The sequence below is a fragment of the Penicillium manginii genome, assembly GCF_028828005.1.
Source record: "Penicillium manginii strain IBT 31320 chromosome Unknown utg000005l:1.0-5665137.0:1.0-5668048.0, whole genome shotgun sequence".
Lineage (NCBI taxonomy): Eukaryota > Fungi > Ascomycota > Eurotiomycetes > Eurotiales > Aspergillaceae > Penicillium > Penicillium manginii.
The window spans coordinates 5447823-5469477 of NW_026643106.1; the positions used below are offsets into that span (position 1 = coordinate 5447823).

The following is a 21655-nucleotide window of genomic DNA, read 5'->3' on the forward strand; positions in this document are numbered from 1 at the left end:
ACCATATGAGGTATTTCCTGAGGTCCAAGGACCCAGCCCAGTACATAGCCAAGAGCGCCTGCATTGATGTTGGCATGTCATCTGAGCTGAACAGATTGAACGCATCAGTCCGTATCAATGTCCGATCCTGACTCATCTTTTGCGTAGTAATTGCGTTCGGTAGCAAGGCGATGAACATCTTCTGCGTGTCTACGAAGATGCATTTCATGTAGGAGATCCTCACTACACATATGACATCTCCGATCCTGTAAGTGCTTTTCTCGAAAGTGTCGCAAAGTTGATTTGTATTCGCTGTACTTGTGTGTTCGATGATGAACGGACAGCAGGTTATTGCCGTAACATTGAAAGCATCGTCGAGGTTTTTTGGCCTTCCGGATATAGTTTCCCGCTTTCTCCAGAAGTAACTGCTCCTTTGAAATTTCAGGAGAAATCGAGGCTATTTTTGTTGTTCGCTCTCCAGTTACTGTGTGCTCTTCGTCGGGTTCATCACTTGGGGTCGGCCGTTTACGTCGTCCACGGAGTGGCCCGCCTTCAAGGTGACAACAATATTGTGAGATAGCAGCAACAGCAGCATTTCGTCTCTGCCACTCTGCCTCCAACGAATGGCAAGTTGGCCAGGTCAGCAACTTTTCTAGAAGATCAATTTGCTCTGGCAGCATACTGTCTGTTCGTAATACATTTTTCGCTTCCTCGTTGTCGATAGCCGCTCCAGAGAGCTGTCGCTCAATGTCTATGTTCGCCTGTTTGCGGTCAAACTCGCTTCGAACTTTTTTTTCTCAATGCCCTCTCTAGCCGGCCAAAGGTGTTGAGCTTTTCGCGTGCAAATTTGTCGCGTCTTAATTGCATCTGCTCACTCGAATCATAGGTACATTTTTCAGTTTGCTCATTCAATCGCCGGACCGCTTCGACATACTCTGGATGTTCACGGATCGACGCTCGTTGCGCAGGAGTCAGGTGCCGAGGCCGTCTGGTATCAATCCACCTGCTCATGCGGGTGATTGCACGCATGAGGGATTTGTTGGGTTGGCGGCCGTTCATCACATTTTGCATGTCCGTGTCAACATGTCGCGGAAGGTAATGGTTAAGGAATGTGCGAGAATCTGCGTGCTTCATGATCAGATTCTGCTGAGCTTCGCTGACCGCATCACTGCTATTCAACATCTTTCCACCTCCATAGCGCATGCGGTGCGCAAACATCGACTGAAGCCAGCCATGAATCTCCCCGAGATTCCTCAGTCGAGCAGACATGGTACCACTGAGCATAGGTTGATCCCACAGAAGAACTGGCTGCCCGTTGACCACTTCAGTTTTGCAAAAGATATAATATTCCTCTACCTCAGGTTTCAAGGGGAGTGGCATCTGCTGGCGACCGCCTTCAACAAATAGACTTCGGAGTTTTCCCATAGAGGAGAGGGCCGGGGATTCAAAAGCCTGCAGCCAGAAAAGTATACCAAAGATGAAAACGTGGGGGCTGAAGATCAGCGACGGATCGTCAATTATTTCGGGGAACGCAAAAGTGTTACTAAGAAGAATCAATCATCAGGCCTTTTGGCATCAAGAAATAGTAAATACTCACATAGCTTCAGACCCGAAGAACCGCTTCGTATGCTCCGACCTGACCTCAGCCAGAAGCACGGGAGGGCCACCCTGAGGATCCTTTTGTATAGAGAACTGGAGATGCTTTAATTGCAAGGACAGCAGAGCACTCAATCGGTTCACCGTGAATATGCCAAGCATGCTGAAAAGACACATCTGGATACGCTCGTATCCGAAATTGAACCGCCTTTCCTGTGTTCGGAGAATGGTCTCGTTCAATTCGGTCAAGTCTTGGACGTAGACTGGTTCTTTGCCTCGCTCTTGGTCATCTAGCTCGAACTTGTCGATCAGTTTCCGAATCCCCTAGAATTTCTATTAGCGTTCCCTGCGTTTGACATGGATGGATAACTGACGGCATTGATCTCTTCTCTACCCTCAGGGCTGAGCTTGGTACGGGTGATTCGCCAATAGTAACCTTGAAACCCCTTCCAATCTGCTTTGAGGGCGCTCGCTTTATTTGTGCCTTTTAGGTGTCTGCCGCCCACACCGTACTTGAGTTTCATGCAGTAGTTGAGGAATCGATGGACATCGTTGGAGGTGACTTGACGAAGAGCCTCCTCCGCATCGCTCCATTTTGGAAGTGCATCAGAGCCTCCAGCCTTTACTCCACAGTACCTGGGTATGTTAGCAGGTCACAAGATACAAGTTTGAGAGCGTCCACTTACTTGTGCCAGCGTTGCTCGATCCGGGCTCGACGGACCATGGTTCGGTCGGAACGCCCGTAGTCCAGAGGAACATTTGCAATATCCTCATCTGTGTTATCGTCGGGGTCGTCGCTGAAATCCGGTAACGTATCAGGGCAGACACGGTCCCTTACCGAGGGTTTGGGAATACGTGAAGACTTCTCAGGGCGATCGGGAGCCGGGGGAAGTTCTGGCGAAGTCTGGGCTGTCGAGCCGCGAAGTTGACCGTCATCTGATTCTTCGTCGTCGCAGTCTGGCCGGAAAGACGCACCGGAGGTATCGCTTCTATTGCCTATCGACTGGTCAGACGTCTCGAGGTCAGAGCCGGTCGAAGACATAATCGGATGGTTGAGATGGTAGGCAGAAGGCGGTTTACGCCAAAAAAAGAAAACGATTGATTATAACTGCGAGGGCGGGTCGTTGAATGGGCGGACCAAGGCCGTAGAAGAGAAACTAAGTTTGATGTGGCCACCTGAATAGCAAAAGAAGACAGTGTGTTCGACAGCGACCAGGGCGAGAGTAGTCGGCGCTTTTAAAAGCCAGTGAAAGCTGAAATCGACTGTCGCCATTTTTGACGCCGCCGCAGAGGACAGGGGAGCGCCGCAGCGGCTTGGGGTAGGGAAAGATTGCTCAGTCCGAAAGTGAGCGGAAGCGCATGGAATCTAGAAGGTCCTGTGCTGCCCAGGCACCAGGGGGGGCACGGGCAGATGGTACGCCAAGGGGGCCAACGCGTGTCGCCGCCCGTTACGGGGAACCGGGGGAAAGTGCGTGGCCATGGTCAGACGGGTGCGTGTGTGAAGGGCTGGTGCCGAGACCGCCATTTTCGGCGTCAAAGGGGGCCAGTTTCGGCCGCCTTAGCACAAATGCTTTTTGTTGTCGAGTAGAATACTATAAAGAATTATAGTTTAATTTTTAAATAGTAGTAGAGTTATAACTAAAATCTACTTATAAAGATAGGGTCTTAATTAGATATAATTCTCTCTAGGTTTCTATATTTAAATTTAATTTAATTAAAGAAGAGTTTAGTAAGATTTTCTATAGATATTATTATTAATATAGAAAGGAATTAAGAGAATTTTGTAAGTTAGTAGATAATTACTAGAATTATATTATATTCTTATTCTTTAAAGATTATAGTTAGTAGTTCTATTATAAAGTCTATACTTAGCTCTATAAATAACTAATAGAGAATTAGAAGGGATTAAAGTTTGTTATAAGGTCAATATCTTGGAGTTTTAACTCTCTAGTATATTAAGTATATTTTGATATATTCTTATATGTTTCTAGGTAGGTATTCCTAATAGAATTTTCTCTTGATTAATTCTTCTATATAAGTTCTTCTAAAATAACCTATAAGTTATTTATTATAATAGAGTTTAATTAATTTCTATCTTAGATTCTCTATAATAGAGATATATAAATATTCTTTATAGTATAGGAGTTTCTTAGAGTTAATACTCTAATACTTTCCTTATAGAATATCTTCTAGAGTTATATTAATCTTCTTCTAGACTATCTTATTCTTATCTTAGAGTTCTTTAATTAATTTTTTTAGTTCTCTTAGGGATTTATCTGTAAAAAGATCTTTATTTATAACTATAGTAAATACTATTTAAGAGAGTATAAATTAAGAGTAACTTAAAATCTTATAATATATTATATTATAGCCCTAATTTAGGAGAAACTTAGTTATATTATAGCTCTAACTTAGGAAAACTTCTTTATTATTTTCTAGATCTGAATAATTAACTTTACTAGACTTATCTATAGTTTTTTCTAGATTCTTCTAATCTATAGAGGTAGTAGTATTATTTTAAATCTAGTTTAGCTCTAACTCTAGATTACTAACTAAACTACTTATAGTTAGAGAGAGAGATTATAATAGACTTCTATAGGCTAATATAGTTATATTTATTAATCTTTACTTTTCTCTACTTTTTTCTCTAGATAGTCTTATACTAATAGTAAACTACTATACTTTTATAAATAATTTAGTTATAATTCTCTTATAAATTAACTCTAATATCTTCTCTATAGGTAGAGTTTTCTCTTTCTCTAAGGTATAAGATAATCTATCTATAGGATTTGTTTTATCTAAGTAGTAATATATTATAAAATTAAAAGAGATAAGGAAGAGATACTAATATACTTATTTTCTATTAATCTTTAGTTAATTTATAAAAAGTTTTAAATTATAGTAATTAGTTAGAACCTTAATTTAATACTAATTCTCTTTAAGGTATTAATACTAATATTTAAATAAATAAATAATTATAAATAGTTCTTAATCTAGTATTATATAGTTTTATTCTATAGATAAGAATTTCTTAAACTAAAATATAATAGGGTATTATATTCTCTAGTTATCTAGTTATAAGAGGATTCTAGCTATTCTAAAATCTAATATATTAGTTTTAAGTTAGATAGGTTCTTTTAGATTAAAGTAATAGAGAAGAGATATTATTAAGAAGGTATTAAGAAAGTCTTAAAATATTTTTAATTCTCTCTTATTTAGTTTAATACTTCCTAATTTCCTTTTATCTTTACTTTCTTTAAGGAACTCTATAAGTAGTAATATAATTAATAAGTATTTTTTAATAAATCTCTAATAGAAGTTATAGAATCTGAGAAAAATCTAAATATCTCTATAGAATATTAGCTATTCCTATTCTTAAATAGCTTAAACTTATTCTAGGTCTATTAAAATTCTATTTTAACTAATAATAAAGCTAAGGAACTTAACTTAGGATTTATAGAAACTATATTTTAATACTTTAATAAATAGTTATACTTTCTATAGTCTTTTAAGTATAAGATTTAGGTATTCTATATATTCTTTATATATCTTTGAGAAGATAAGAATATTATTAAGATATATAATATAAATAGTATTAAGGAGACTATAGAGTATAGTATAGATATAACTTTAGAATATTATAGATATATTAGTAAGTCTAAAAGATATTACTATATATTTAAAATAGCTATATTTTATTTAGAATATAGTTTTCTATTCTTCTTCTTTTTAAATATAAATCTAATAGTATATATTTTATATATTAATCTTACTAAGGATTTTAGTACTAGAAAGATAGTTAAGAATCTCTAAGATAAGGAATAGAGAGGACTAATTTTTAATAGAGACTTTATTTAACCCTTAATAGTTAATATAGAGATATAGACCTCTATCTTTTTTTAGTATAAATAGGATAGGAGTACCTATAGGGTTCTTAGAAGGTTGGATTTAACTATTTATCAGATTTTTATTAAGATATTTCTATAGCTCTATAAGTTCTACTTATAAGAGAGAGTAGATTAGACTATATAGAGGTAATATATCTTTTTTAAGTTTAATTAAATAATTAGTCTCTTTTTATAGTAGTATAATCTTAGAATTTTAAGTTTTAAATATATTCTAAAATACTATTAATTTAGGAAAGATTTACTTTTAATTCTTAGCTAATTTCTCTTTATCTTCTAGAGAAAGCTAAACTTCTTTAGGTACTTTAATAACTATAAAGATATAGACTTAGTTTCTATATACTTTTATAAACTAGTAAAATTTTAACTATTCTATTGTCTTCTCTTTATATTTAAACTACTATTATTTCTGCTATAATACTAATATAATTTATATCTCTTAGATAGTTATATTTAATAATAGTATTAGAGATCTAAAAAGATAAGAATCTCTGTTAATTATAATACAAAAATATAAAAACTTTTATTTTATTTCTCTAGAGTTATATATAGTAATTAGAATAGTCTATATACTATAGATAGAAATATCTTATTAACTTATTACTTCTAAAAGAGAAGTACTATATTTAGCTTAATTAAAGTAATATTTCTAAATAAATTTATAACTAATAAGGTCTACCTCTATACAGATATTAATATCTATATATATTTTAATATTATTTTAAATATAGATTAGAATATAGAAGTAGGTAATTATTCTTACTTAAGACTAAGAGTTAGAACCTATAGAAGTTAGTTTAACTTCTATCCTTTTCCTAAGTTCTTTAATTAAGTATTATTATAATAATACTAGAGTCTTAAGCAGACTTTCTAGATCCTAACTCCTAGAACTTTTAGTAATAAATAATATTTACTTATTTAGTAATCTAACTTACTATAGTTAAAATAAGGTTTAGAAAATATTTTATTAAAGGAACTAGATAGACTAGTTCTAATAATAGAAGTATAATTAGAATTACCTTTATTCTATAGAGGAAATAGATAAGGTCTATTTCTGAAATAAAGAAGATTTAGATTTAAATTAAAGTTATTTTAATTTAGATTTAAATTAAAGTTATTTTAATTTAGATTTAAATTAAAGTTATTTTAATTCAGATTTAAATTAAAGTTATTTTAATTTAGATTTAATCTAGAACTATAAAAATTTCTTAAGTATAAGTATTTAGAACTTTTTTAATCTTATTCTTTATTATTAGACTAGTTTAAAAATAAGTTATTAGATTATAGATATTTTAAACTTAAATTTAAATTACTATTAAATAGATTATACTTTTATACTTTTACTTTATTAAATTCCTATATACTTTATATTTCTTCTACCTATTCTACTTAAGTAGTAAGTATATTCTTAGTATATTATTAGATATATAGAGTTAACTACTACTATAGTTTTAATATATAATAATAAACTTATTTATCTTAGGATATCTAGAGTAGATAATACTTTAGATCTGTAAAATAATAGTAAAAAGTCTTTAACTTCTTATTAATTTACTAGTAATAGTACTCTATTTTATTACTAACTTCTCTAGTAAAGATATTTTTATTATATATTAGGGTAAGAGTCTACTCTTTAAAGTACTCGACAACAAAAAGCATTTGTGCTGGGGCGGCCGAAACTGGCCCCCTTCGACGCCGAAAATGGCGGTCTCGGCACCAGCCCTTCACACACGCACCCGTCTGGCCATGGCCACGCACTTTCCCCAGTTCCATGTAATGTACGGCGTCACGCGTTGGCCCCCTCGGCGTACCATTCTCCCCTGGTGCCTGGACAGCACAGGAGCTTCTAGATTCCATGCGCTTCCACTCACTTTTACTTTCGGGTTGAGCACCCTTTCCCCACCTCAACTCGCTGCGGCGCTCCCCTGTCCTCTGCGGCGCCAAAAATGGCGACAATCGAGTTCAGCTTTGGCTGGCTTTTAAAAGCGCCAACTCTTCTTGACCTGGTCGCTGTCGAACACTGTCTTCTTTTACTATCCAGGTGACCAGGTTAAGCTTGAATTCTCTTTGACGGGCTCGGTCCGCTCACCCAACAACCCACCCTCTCAGCATAATCAATTGTCTTCTTCTTTCGGCGTAAACCACCTTTCTCTGCCTACCAACTCACCCATCTGATTATCTCTTCGGCCGGCTCTGACCTCGAAATGTCTGACCAGTCGATGGGCAATGAAAGCGATACCTCCGGAGTGTCTTTCCGGCCAGACTGCGACGGCGAAGAATCAGATGACGGTCAACTTCGCGGCTCGACAGCCCAGACTTCGCCAGAAATTCCTTCGCTTCCCGATCGCCCCGAGAAGTCTCCACGCACTCCCAAAGCCTCGGCAAGGGACCGTGTCTGCCCCGATACGTTACCTGATTTCAGCGACGACCCCGACGATGACACAGATGAGGATATCGCAAATGTTCCTCTGGACTACGGGCGTTCCGACCGAACCTTGGTTCGTCGGGCCCGGATCGAGCAACGTTGGCACAAGTAAGCGGACGCTCTCAGACTTGCATCTTGCAACCTGCTAACATGACCAGGTACTGTGGAGTAAAGGCTGGAGGCTCTGATGCGCATCCAAAGTGGAGCGATGCGGAGGAGGCTCTTCGTCAAGTCACCTCCAACGATGTCCATCGATTCCTCAACTACTGCATGAAACTCAAGTACGGTGTAGATGGCAGACACCTGAAGGGCACAAATAAAGCGAGCGCCCTTAAAGCAGATTGGAAGGGGTTTCAAGGTTACTATTGGAGAATCACCCGCGCCAAGCTCAGCCCTGAAGATAGAGAAGAGATCAATGCCGTCAGTTATCCATACCCACCAAAGTCAGGGAGCGCTAATGAGGATTCCAGGGGATTCGCAAACTGATCGACAAGTTCGACCTAGATGACCAAGAGCGAGGCAAGGAACCAGTCTACGTCCAAGACTTGACCGAATTGAATGAGACCATTCTCCGAACACAGGAAAGGCGATTCAACTTCGGATATGAGCGTATCCAGATGTGTCTTTTCAGCATGATTGGCATATTCACGGTGAATCGACTGAGTGCTCTGCTGTCCTTGCAATTCAAGCATCTCCAGTTCTCTGTACAAAAGGATCCTCAGGGCGGCCCTCCCGTCCTTCTGGCGGAGGTCAGGTCAGAGCATACGAAGCAATTCTTCGGGTCTGAAGCTATGTGAGTAACTAGTATTTCTTGATGCGAAAGGGCCTGATGATTGATATTTCTAAGTAACACCTTTCCGTTCCCCGAAATTATTGACGATCCGTCGCTTATCTTCAGTCCCCACGTTTTCATCTTTGGTATACTTTTCTGGCTGCAGGCTTTTGAATCCCCGGCCCTTTCCTCTATGGAAAAACTCCGAAGTTTATTTGTTGAAGGTGGTCGCCAGCAGATGCCACTCCCCTTGAAACCTGAGGTAGAGGAATATCATATATTTTGCAAAACTGAAGTGGTCAACGGGCACCCGGTTCTTCGGTGGGATCAACCTATGCTCACTGGCACAATGTCTGCTCGACTGAAGAATCTCGGGGAGATTCATGGTTGGCTTCAGTCGATGTTTGCGCACCGCATGCGCTATGGAGGTGGAAAGATGTTGAATAATAGTGATGCGGTCAGCGAAGCTCAGCAAAATTTGATCATGAAACACGCAGATTCTCGCACATTCCTCAACCATTACCTTCCGCGACACGTTGACACGGACATGCAAAATGTAATGAACGGCCGCCAATCCAACAAACCACTCATGCGTGCAATCACCCGCATGAGCAGGTGGATTGATACCAGACGGCCTCGACACCTGACTCCTGAGCAACGAGCGTCGATCCGTGAACATCCAGAGTATGTCGAAGTGGTCCGGCGATTGAATGAGCAAGCTGAAATCTGCATCTATGACCCGAGTGAACAGATGCAATTGCGACGTGACAAACTAACACGCGAAAAGCTCAACACTTTTGGTCGGCTAGAGAGGGCATTGAGAAAAAAGGTTCGAATGGAGTTTGATCGGAAACAGGCGAATATAGACATTGAGCGACAGCTCTCCGGGGCGGCTATCGACAACGAGGAAGCGAAAAACGTGTTGCGAACAGACAGTATGCTGCCAGAGCAGATTGATCTTCTTGAAAAGTTGTTGACTTGGCCGACTTCCCATTCACTGGAGGCAGAATGGCAGAGACGAAATGCTGCTGTCGCTGTTATCTCGCAATATTGCTGTCACCTTGAAGGCGGGCCACTGCGTGGACGACGTAAACGGCCGGCTCCAAGCGATGAGCCTGACGAAGAGCACACAGCGATGGCAGTGCAAACAACAAAGACACTCGTCATTCCTCCTGAAATTTCGAAGGAAGAGTTGCTTCTGGAGAAGACTGGAAACCATATCCGGAAGGCTAAAAGACCTCGACGATGTTTCCAGTGTTATGGCGATACCCGGTTGTCTATTCATCGTCGAACACAAAAGTATAGCGAATACAAATCAACTTTGCGACACTTTCGAGGAAAGCACTTGGAGGATCGGAGGTGTCATATGTGTAGCGAGGATCTCCTACACGAAATGCATCTTCGCAGGCATGCAGAAGATGTTCATCGTCTTGCTACCGAACGCAATTACTACGCAAAAGAAGAGTCAGGATCGGACATTGATACGGACTGATGCAGTCAATCTGTTCAGCTCAGATGACATGCCAAAATAAATGCGGGCGCTCGTGGCTATGTACTGGGCTGGGTCCTTGGACCTCAGGAAATACCTCATATGGTAAACTTTGTGCAAATCCTTCAATTAGGCTGGTTTCGAGCTCAGGTCAGGTGACTAATCCTAATAGATGTAGACCGCCATTTTTCCATCTTCCCTTGCCCCGCCCTTTCTCTTCGACAGTATCTACTATCATATCTAGCAATACTACCCATCAATTATATCGTCTCCTTTGCAGCAATGGCCGAGGCGTCCAAAGCTAGCGCACAAGATTTCGTCAAACAGCAAGTGTACCATGTAGCCCTAAAAACGGAACTGCTTCTGACTTTACTCTTTAGGATGCTTCCACTCTACCACGGGCCTACTATTAAAATTAGAATCAAGACAGGTAACACCGAAATCACAGTTTCAAGAGACTTGCTATGCGCAGAATCATCTGTCTTCACAAAAATGTTCAAAAATGGTCATTTCAAAGAGTCACAAGAGCAGGCACTTGACCTAGAAGAGATGGATGATGTCATCTCAACTCGTGCTCTCGAAGCCCTTTTTCAATGGCTTTACCGGGGTATCATCAGATTCAATATTGAGAGCCCCGAGGAGCATGTTTCTGCCGCTATGGAGCTTGTCAGGTTTGCGGACATGTATGAAATAGATAGGCTGGAGGGCGAAATGGCGAAATACGTCAAAGAAATAATCGTTTCCGCTGATACCCCATTCGACTACTATGGTGATGATCAAAACACTTATTTTCTCAAGTCCGATCACATTATCTCAGCGTCGAATCTGCCCTGTGGCCATGCTGTACGACGCCTTCTAGCTGCTGCTTCGGTTGAAGGGTACCTACGAAGCGACGAATACAAATTTGCTGGCCTGACTCAAGAATACGCTTCGTTCGGTGCTGATCTCCTCCAAGAGGTACAGCTGGGATTGCGCGGGCTGCGGCGAAGTGATGTATCTTTGGAAGACCCCATCCGCGGAGGAAGAATATATATAAATGCAAGGTAAATTGTCAATTCTGTCGTCCGTTTCAGGGGCCGATTTTAGCTCGGCTAGTCTACATTGAATAAGATCAATTTCCACCATATATTACCTTTCAAGTTTTTTTATTTTTATTTCAAGCTAAACCATCCCGAACTTATAGAGTATACTGTGTTTGCTCTCACTATACGAAGGAAAACGCATTCATCTTAATGTTGCTCTATTTTTCCAAGCGGATTCTTACACTGCAGTGTGGCAATAGCCTGGGTGTGCAATATTAGCGCACAAAATTTCGTCAAAGAGCAAGTGCACTGGTCATTGCGTGCCATGAAAAAAAAGCTTATTTTTCCTTTTTTTAATAAGTAGGCTTTTAAGCAGGTGCGAAGGACGATGCATTTCTCAAGCCACCGCTTCAAGTAGCAAATAGTGGTAGATTCATCGCCAATATTAATGACAATGTCAAGCTGGGGTGGGAGTTTAGTCTGGCGATGCAATACGGACTGCCGTTTCCGAGACCAGAGATCGAAATTTTTCCGAAAGATTGTCGTCTTTCACAAGAGCTATTTCCAGTTCCACTCATTTTTTATCGGTGGCATATGTACAATGAACGCATAATTGACGATTTTCCGTGCAATTGAGCTGTAATTGGAACACATCATGACGTCAAGACTAAAAATAGGAAGGATTAGCACTGAAGCGGATGGGAAGAAGGAGAAGGGCGATAATGCACCTAAGAGATCTGGCCGTCTTTGAATTCAAGGGGCGAGCATATGCGGCAGTGTACATTGCTGCGATTAGTTCAGTGGGGTTGTGAGTCAAGAGAGGGAGCCGCAATGTATTAACGTAATTCCCGCATGACCGGGCCACCTACCACCATTAGAGATATTCAAAATCGATTTTCTCAACCAGCACCTATTAATTCAACTAAATATAGCGATTTTTACATGTATTGATCCTGTGGCCAAACTCTCTACACCCACTACACCTAGTCGGAGCCCTCTTTGCTGGTTGATCTGCCTGAATAGGCAATTCACCCTGCATATGGGAACCAACTATAGGTGCTTCTGCTAGCAAATCTAGCTGCGTAATCTGTTGTAGGCCCTCTTCAACAGTCAGACCCTCTTCGCAGGGTATCTGTCTAGTTGACCGATTATGCTTCTTGACCACCTTCTCATTCGCTATGCGTAGATTTGTGTTTTCTTGCGCTAGTAGCGCAGTGTTATGTAACGCTATGCAGTGGCCCTTGATGATCTGATCTAGCATAGTTTTTGATGGGCTTGGAGGGCTATTTGACCGTTGCTTTAGCAGATCCTTAAGCATTGTAGCTTGCTTAAGTAGCTGGATGACCGTTTTAGGTGTTTCTGGTGCGAATTGGCTAGATCTGCTGTTTGGCCGGCTGTTTTGTGGTGACGGAGTGTGTAGAGAGATATTAAGCTTCGAAAGCACTCTTTCTGCATTGACTGGCACTAGGCCACTAGCTGTAAAGCTATTCCGAATAATAGCTGGTTGGTGGAAGATCTCTAGCCGTGCGCGTTGATAGTCATCTAAGAAATCGAACTTATCGATACGGTTATATCCTCTACACGCAAGGTCACTTATAAAGCGACTATATGCGCGCTTTAGTACTGTAAAGCACCCAACATCAAGTGGTTGTAGTAAATGTGAAGAATGCGGAGGCATACAGAGAGGAATAATATCGTTCTCTGCACAAATTCGGTCGAACTGGGGTGTAAGATAGCTCCTATGGCCATCAAGAATCAATAGTCGAAACCGCCCTCGTACACGCGAATTTGTTGATGGGATAAATAGCTTTTGTAACCAACGTAAGCCTATCTCATCGGTAGTCCAGCCATTTTTTGAGACCTTAAAACGTCAATCTTTTGGTAAGTTATCAAACCAACCCGCAATAGCAACCTTGCCCCTAAAGATCACGCATAGCGGCTGCGAATAGCCATCTGCGCAGATTACTTCAATAGTAGTAACCCACTGGCGATTTCCTGGCTGTAGAATCGATCGCCGACCGTAGTATTCTGCCCGTGTAACCACCTTCTGCGATAAAGTAAGACCCATTGCGAATCCTGTCTTATCAAAGTTGTAGATATCCTCAGATTGGATACCGTTCTCATCAATAACCCGTTGTACAGTCGTAAACCACTCTCGTAATAATTTTGGGTCTTCGTTTAGTTCGCGCCGGTAGTCATAGCGTTTTGAGAAGCGTGAGCGAATCTCCTCACGTCTATTTATAAAGGTTGATGCCCAGTTCTTGCCAACGGTAGGTGGAGGGTAGCTACCGCGCGCAGCCAGTAGGATATTAGCCATCTCTTGCACAGTAGCCGGTCTAGGCGCTGCTCCACGTGAATCCATAGAGAGAATCCATTCAATAAACGAATCATCTTCTAATATAGTCAATTTATAGCGATTCGGACGCATATCGACGCGTGCAATTCGGCCATCGGCGCGCGCTTGCAGTGTTGAACGTGGTAGCGCGTATAGACTAGCCGCGGCGCGAATAGATTTGATACGGCCATTTTGAAGACCATCAAGGGCTAATAAGATCCTGCCTTCTTGATTACCTGAATTCTGTGAAGATTCAGAGCGAATTGGTGGCATGGTAGGGGGTTGAAGTAGGTTGGTAGGTAGAAAGACGCGATTTTAGATGGGGTGGCCCGGTCATGTGGGAATTACGTTAGTAATACCGGATCACGGCTATGGTAATCCAGGCAATCCAGGCAATCAACATACGAGATTAAGCAGTGTTCACTTTTATAAAGATTCAAAATCGCGTTTAAACAACTAGTGCGTACGGCATAGCACAATGCCTCTTCAGGGACGGCGTAGGGTCATGCTTCTCCAAAGTGGAGCAAGGAGTAGCGTAGGACCAATCATGTCGAGCTAATCATCAAGCAGACGTATCTAATCTTGAGGAAATGATGGCTCATTGCTGCGTTGCGGTTGTCTATTCGCTCTGAAACCCCATGTATATACTTTCAAGCGGACGTCTTTTCTTGGTAGTATTGCTCTTCATTTTCGCCCCTAATACAAGCAGAGAATCATTGCCAACACTGTTATTCTCATAACCTTACTCCATCGATGAGCACCGAAATCCGCACCACATCCTTGACATGGGTCAGGAAGTGACATGATCCAGTCAGCACAGTCAGTCAGGACAATACGTTTCTGTCACAATGAACCCGTCTTTTCCAAAATATGTCCCAGTGTAATTTACCACAAAGAGCCATAAGAGACAAATCAACGTTTATTGCATGTATCTTTCAAATTCCGCAGAGATAATTTCCAGCGATTACCCCCAAAAAGATGTGGGTGGCGTTTGCGATTGATCGCTACTTCTGCATAATCAAGAGGCGTTTTGCCGCTGGAATCTTTGGCTTGAAATTCGAACTGCCCCCTATCTTGGAGAAAGTTTGTAAGAGGCTTGTTGAACGCCCCATGGATCGCACCGTGATGCTCAATGCCCAGGCCGTAAGCATCCTTCGTCTTGATATCCAGTAATTTCATCAAATCTTTGAGGATACGAACATTTTCGTCGCCCCACTGTCGCATCAGTAGGTGCAGAAGATTTCGTTGTTTTTGATCTGTCCAGTGTATCCCTTCTATGCCTGAACTTTCAAAAAGTATTCGAAAAACGTCATATTGAACATCGAAATGGAAAGACCTTAGGTATTCGCCGAGGGCGGAGTTGACGAAGATACATTTTACACTCCCATGAGGAAGGCTCTTCCCAATCGCTGCGCATCGGCTCTCAACAACCCTTGACGCTGACATTCCGCCTCAAACGAGTCTTCAATCTCAGACCGCAAATCGCGCATCAAAACCTTTATATCCAGCATGCGCTCTAGACAGAAAAGTACTAAGCTTTTGACCACGTTGATGAGTGTATTGGGCAAAGCATCTGTGTCGTACTCATATCGAATTCCTAAGCCGCAATCATTGGCCTGCCATTCGAAGAGACATGAGAACTTTGAGCCTTCTGCGGAAATTTGGACTGGCTTCACTCCCTTGACGGGGAAGGCATTTTCAACGTTACCACAAGTACGTTGGTCGTGAAAAGTGACTACGCAGTCGAATAAGGGTTGTTGCTCTCTTTGCCAGAGGCTTTGATGGCTTGGGAATTGTAGCCCTAGGTGATTTAGCAGTGAATGCCAGGGAATGGCATTTGCCAGCGCAGACTGAGAAGACGATCGAACTTCTTCAAAGGCATTCTCAGTTGTAGAATCCGCATTTTGCAGCAGTATTCTAACAGGCAAAGGCTGAAGAAACAAGCCCACCACTTCCATGTCCTTTGGGTCAGAGCGGTTCATGTATGGAGACCCGAGAAGTACATCAAGTCGGCCACAGATAGTCTGAAGAACAATGCCTACTACTGCCAAGCCAAATTGATGCAGTGTGGTTCCTTTGAGGGAAGAAATAGCGAGAAGGCTTTTGTATAACTGGGGCGGAATTGTCTGGAACACAGACTTTCCGCGGTAGGATCGACACGGTGGATTCTCGATTGAAATATCTGGATCCGGAGCTTCAGTGACAGAAAGGCCCTTCAAATAAGTGTACCAAAAGGACAATTTATCATTGCCAAAAGGTTGGTTCCAGGCGGTGGTGTCAAAGTACTCGCGACTAACGGGCTCCAATTTCTGACCGTAGTATACAGCGGCGGTTTCCCGCAAGATCACATTGAATGAAGTCAAGTCACACACAACATGCGAGGCGCAAATGACGAGCTGATTCGGGGAAACCACGGCACGGATAGGGCTTTCCTTGTCGAGATTGAAGGGTGTGTTGATATACTCTCTGACGTCAACCTTTCCTACGACAGGTACGGTGATCGAGTCGCTTGTGATCGAACGAAGCGTCTTATTCTTCGAAGTTGTAAACCTGGAACGCAAAATTCGGTGGCGATTAAAGACTAACTGGAGTGCCGAGGCCAGCTTTTGAATGTCAACATCAGTCGAGAGCTCCGCAAAGTAAGGTACATTGAAGCTCGATGTTGTCTGTGAATTTTTGTAACGATGTATCCATTCGACCTCTGCTGGTGAAGGAGTCTCTGGACCAAGTGGCTGAACTTGAGCTTCCGGTAATACCAGTGGCGTATCATCCAGCTGTGACTCGGCCTGAGTCTGAATAAGACGGGCCAGATCTCGGAGCGTTGATGCGGAGATGATATCTTTGACGGTAATTGGGATTTTGAAAAGGCTCTTGATGCGAGCAGCCAGGGCAAGTTGGAGGAGAGAATGGCCTCCGAGGACGGCAAAGTCATCTGCATTTGATATTTGCCTCTTAGAGTTCAACGTCAGCAATTCTCTCCAGATACCTGCGAGGGTCTCCTCTAGAGAATTTAGAGGCTGACTTGTTTTGGTAGCCAGGTCGACGTGATTCTTTGAGACAAGACCCTTAATATCAATTTTGCCATTTTTGGTTCGGGGTAGCTTTGTCATAGAGTAAACGCTTTTCGGGGCCGAGTGAGGCGGCAGCGCTACGGCCAGCTGACGTCTCAATGACTCTGTATCGATTTCTGGCTCAACCCAGAGCACAACAGCGCCGTTATCTGTGACCGCGACAGCGTTGGAGACCGAGCACATCGTCCGATAAACGACTGCTGGGATGTCGTCCAAGTTGATACGGTATCCTCGAAGCTTGACCTGCCGATCATTTCGACCACAGCAATGCAGGTTTCCATGCTCATCCATGAAGCCAATGTCCCCGGTGCGATACATCATTTCTTGGTCAGAGCCCATGCAGAATGGATCAGGTACAAATTCTTCCAATGTCTTCTTTTCCATTCCAAGATACCCGCGGGATATCTGAACGCCAGCAATATATATTTCTCCCATCGTCAGTGTAGGTTGCAGTTCAAGGTGATTGTTGAGAACGTATATGCGTGCTGATGGCAAAGGGCGTCCGAGAGTAACTGGAACACCAGGCTTCAAACGATGATGACACACCAGTAGAGAAGCCTGGAAATGGGTTATTAACTCCGTTGAATATTCCAATAGATCAATAGAAAGGGGTCATAATACTTCTGTGGGTCCATAAATATTATAAAGCTCTCTGCCCGAAGCCCATCGCTCGACCAACGCTTCCGACACTGGTTCTCCGCCGAAGTGGATCTTTGTGATGGTCAGGAAAGTGAAATATGTTATAATTATAGTTTAAAAAAGGATATCATACCGATGTTAGGTTAGGATAGTCTCGTGGGTCCAACTCCGCGGCTAGGGAAGGAGTGAGTGTTGCTACATCCACATCTGACAGGTGAGAGAATTTATCGTCCTTTCCTCGTGGCAGTACCAAAGTACCCCCAAAGCAGAGGGTCGAGAGAATCTCATGGATACAGCCATCGAATCCCGGAGAGAGCATTTGACCGATTCGTGTGCCAGGACGGCTCGTGGGTCGAGCGGGCGCGGAGGAATACAGGGCGACAACGCCCCGATGCCTACACAGCACTCCTATGCCAAGTCAGTATTTCCGCCTCATGTTGAATATTACCGAAGACGCACCTTTGGGCTGACCAGTGGACCCAGAAGTGAAACAAAGATAAGCCGTAGAGCTAGGATTTGGCAACCTAGCTTGGCAATCCGCTGGCTTGATATTTTTGCTCAGAAGACGGTCTATCACTAGTGCGAGTGGACCATTTGGCCCTGTCTTTTCCATTTGTGAAGTATCGGGAAGTAATAAAATCTGGGCACCACTGCGATCAAGGAGCTGAGCACGATATTCCTCAGGATATGATGCGTCCACCGGACAATAAACCGTGTTGGCTTGCATCGCAGCGAGCATTCCGACAATCCAGTTGCTGGACCGGTCTGCCAAAACTGCAATGACTGCACCAGCGGGGACGAGAAAAGCGATGACGCTCGCGATTTTATCCACACGTTCAGCCAGTTGAGCGTATGTCAAAGACTTCCCCGCTCCTTGAATGGAGATTTCTGAAGCATTGTGCCACGTAGAATATTGGAACAGACTGCTAATGGTTTGACCCGAATTGCGTGTAAAGCTGGAAGTCGATTTACTGTTTCCGCCTGTCAATATTCTCTCGCGCATGTGCGGGGGGAACTTCAAGACGAGACACTGCTGCACGGAGGACTGGCTATGAACCAGAGAGTGTAATATGCTCCCATACATATCTGCCATGTCTTGGACTTGATTCGGGGAGAACCTATCAGTCCTATAGAAGAGGCGGATACCTTCTTCTGGGTCTATCACTAGGTTGAGAGGGATGTTTGCAGTATTTTGGAATGACGGATCTTGGAGGCACTTGATGGCTGTCGTTCCTTTCATCAGCCCGCCATCTTGAACGGCAACGGTGGTGGAGAATGCTGGTATGTTCGATGGAATTTCCGAAACGTGTATGCTAGCCAGGCCTTGAATTTCACGATGAATCTGCTGTAGAAACGTTTCGGTAGATGAGGACCTGTCAACCTGAACAAGGACAGGTAAAGTTTGGATCAACGGGCCTATCATGGTGTCTGCCCATGCGAAGGGAAGATTGCGGCCTGAGAAGACACTTCCGTACACGATTGTGTCCGAATTGGTGTAGGTTGTGAGAAGCAGTATCCATGCAGCATTAAATATGGCCGCTGGGGTAATATTCACAGCGCAGGCGTATTCTATGACTTTTGCCCGATCTACATTCTCGGATACAAAAATCTGAGCATGATCTGGTTGATGGGAGCTAACCAAGCCGGCGTTCGGAGATGCTATGTCGCCGCATGCATCAAGGATGAGTTTCGCACGATCAATCCAGAATTCTTGAATTTCTGTACGTGTTGCACGCCGTAAGTGCTCCATGTCCCTTGCCGCGACAGTGAACGGGAGAGAGCTCGCAAAGGATCTGCCTTCAAGGGCGGCATCCACTTTCTGGAAAATCAATGACGCCGAAAATCCATCGACTAAGGCATGATGTACAGTCCACACCACTGTGCTTTGGCCTCTGTTGAGCTCACTGCCTTCGTAGTGCAAAACCGCAAAAGTACTACCCAGGTCGGCACGGCTAATTAATTCTTGTAACGCCATCTCAATATCATGTTGAGATTTCACCGATATCGTTTTCCAAACAAACGAAGCTTGTGGCTGCAAGTTCTGCATAGGTTCCCCTGTTGACCAGCTAAACGACGTGCGGAATATGGGCTCAACTGAGAAGACAGCCTCCCATGCCTTTTTGACCCGTTCCACATCAGCTGTAGCATAATGAGAAAGCTGTTGCACATAGTTCATCTTGTGATTGTCCATGGTAGCTAAGAGGAGGGCCTTCTGAAGGGGTGTGACCCTTGATTCCTTCTGGCACTGTAGACTAGTCTCTTGCGTGGGGGCATGCGACCTCTGATCGTCACACCGACCTATCAACGATTGGATAGATGGCTCCAAGAGGATGTGCCGCACTGGAACCGTAAACCCGTACTGGCGGCACAACGAGGATACCTTGATAGCAGCCAATGAGTTGATTCCATAGCTAATTGCTGACTTATTGACGTCAATCTGATGAATTAAAATATTCCCTACTTGAGATAAAGCAGTCATAACAGCTTCACTCAGCGTCGAGGAAACAGATATGGGGTCCTCTACTGTTGAGCCAATAGAGTCCTTGACGATCTTCTTCAATGCCTTGACATCAGTCTTGCCGTTCACCATCGGAAAGGATTCCAGGACAAGGATGTGGTCCGGGACCATATAAGCTGGGACATCCATCTTCCACCTGGAGAGTAGACTAGTTGTCTCGATTGGACCTGGACCAACAACTGAGACGAGATGACCATTGAAGAGTAGTGAAAACGAAAAGCTTAGACGAGTTTCAAGCTGTAGAACCTTGGCATCAACATCCTGAGCGAGGTTGACGAGAAATCCACGTATCTTTGTAATCCTGTCCCTTCGACCGAGGAATTCCAACTCCCGAGATCCCGAATCTGTAGTCACCCATTGGGCCATATCACCAGTGCGATATGCTCTCTCGCCCCGGTACAAGATGAACTTTTCATTGGTCAACTTCTCGTCGTCCCAATACCCACTCGCAAGACACCGCCCCGTAACAAATATCTCCCCTTCCACGCCGACCTCATTGATCAGCTGCATATCCTGGTCTACCAGCATGACAGAAGAGCGTGGGATACATTGACCAAGTCGTGTGGTATAATGCGTGCCGGTATGAAGATTTGTTTGGAGAGCGCCTGTCAGGATGGTACATGTGGCCTCGGTTGGCCCATAGGCAATCCAGATATCCAAGGTTGCCATCCTCCTCCAGTCTGTGATGAGCCTCTGCGAGGGAGTTTTCGCCCCCTAACACAATTTTCTGAAGTCTGGGGTAATGGCAATAAGCACTGGGCGGAGTCAGTGCATCGAGGATTGAGGGCGTGACAGCTAAGATGTTGGCTGTTTCTGCAAGACCTTGCAGATTGAGGGGATTTCCAAGAACCACTGTACCGCTGTTGCAAAGGGTACTGAAAAGCGCGCCCATGAAAGCTGTCGATCTTATTAGAAATTATCAACATCTAAATGCAGTAGTCATTTACCGTCAAACGCGATGGATAGTACAAGAAGCAGGCGATCACCTGGTGACACTCTGAAATTGAACTGTGGAGAAGAAACGAGATTCAGGACCGAATCATGCGTCAAAACCACCCCCTTTGGTTTATCGGTTGTCCCGGAAGTGAATATAACACACATGGTGTCTGTCTGGCAATCGTAACACTGAGAAACAGCAGTCTCACTTGCGCCCCAGTCTTTTGCTCTTTCAACTGGAACGCACTTGACCTGCCGATTCCTGATATCAGGCCGGTCTCCAGTGTATACAATCACATTTGCCTCCACTCTTTTGAGAACATAGTCGACTTTCTCTTGTGGCCATTGAGTGCGATCGACGGGCACATAAGATGCACCAGTCTTTAGGATCCCCAGGACACCAACCACCATATCACTGCAAGAACTTGCCAGTAACGGGATGGGCTTCCGTTTGTCAATGCCAACATGGCGGAGACGACTGGCTAGTCTCGAGGACTCGAGGTCTAACTGACGGTATGACAAGCCCAAATCGTTCCCTTCATCTATCGCAAGTTGGGAAGGTGTTCTTTCAACAGAGGTGCGGAATAAATCCAGAATCGAATTGGAAGCCATTTCTCTGTGACTAAATGAGCAGAGTGACAAGTACCGCTTGCGAACTCTCTTTGGTGAAAGGAAATGTCAGGCTCTTTACGACATCTTATTTATCTTACCTGCAAAGTGGCGAGACCCGAGAATAAGCTCGGAGGTCTGTAGAATGCGATGCAGATCACATTACCGGAGTGGAGAATGTCAATCCTTGCATCGTCATATTTCAATAATTAATGCACGGCATGCAGATCAAGATCACAAGCTAGTTATTTTACAGAGAAGGGCAGCTGCATCCGAAGGTAGAGGATATGGGCACGCTATCGTCACGAGGTTGCTAGACCTAAGAGTCTAGACTACTAGTTTGAATTCCAAAACCACGG

At 43.2% G+C, this 21655-nt stretch overlaps 4 protein-coding genes across 4 annotated transcripts; 2 read left to right on the top strand and 2 right to left on the bottom strand.

The window, feature by feature from the left end:
• Window positions 1-104: 104 nt before the first annotated feature.
• On the bottom strand, window positions 105-2617 carry N7533_008337 (DUF3435 domain-containing protein; the record flags this gene model as incomplete). Its single annotated transcript, XM_057104987.1, has 5 exons — window positions 105-755; window positions 901-1522; window positions 1577-1899; window positions 1950-2211; window positions 2262-2617. 5 exons carry the CDS (start codon window positions 2615-2617, stop codon window positions 105-107), a joined length of 2214 nt encoding a protein of 737 aa, XP_056959944.1.
• Window positions 2618-7684: 5067 nt separating this feature from the next.
• On the top strand, window positions 7685-10169 carry N7533_008338 (DUF3435 domain-containing protein; the record flags this gene model as incomplete). The annotated part of the gene is made up of 4 exons (XM_057104988.1): window positions 7685-8013; window positions 8064-8325; window positions 8376-8698; window positions 8753-10169. 4 exons carry the CDS (start codon window positions 7685-7687, stop codon window positions 10167-10169), a joined length of 2331 nt encoding a protein of 776 aa, XP_056959945.1.
• A 279-nt stretch (window positions 10170-10448) lies between these two features.
• Window positions 10449-11213, top strand: N7533_008339 (uncharacterized protein; the record flags this gene model as incomplete). The annotated part of the gene is made up of 1 exon (XM_057104989.1): window positions 10449-11213. One exon carries the CDS (start codon window positions 10449-10451, stop codon window positions 11211-11213), a length of 765 nt encoding a protein of 254 aa, XP_056959946.1.
• Window positions 11214-14899: 3686 nt separating this feature from the next.
• gliP (nonribosomal peptide synthetase gliP) lies at window positions 14900-21299 on the bottom strand (the record flags this gene model as incomplete). Its single annotated transcript, XM_057104990.1, has 6 exons — window positions 14900-17152; window positions 17216-17305; window positions 17367-17641; window positions 17693-20431; window positions 20508-20648; window positions 20699-21299. The coding sequence occupies 6 exons, from the start codon at window positions 21297-21299 to the stop codon at window positions 14900-14902; spliced, it is 6099 nt and encodes a 2032-aa protein (XP_056959947.1).
• Between the last annotated feature and the right edge of the window lie 356 nt (window positions 21300-21655).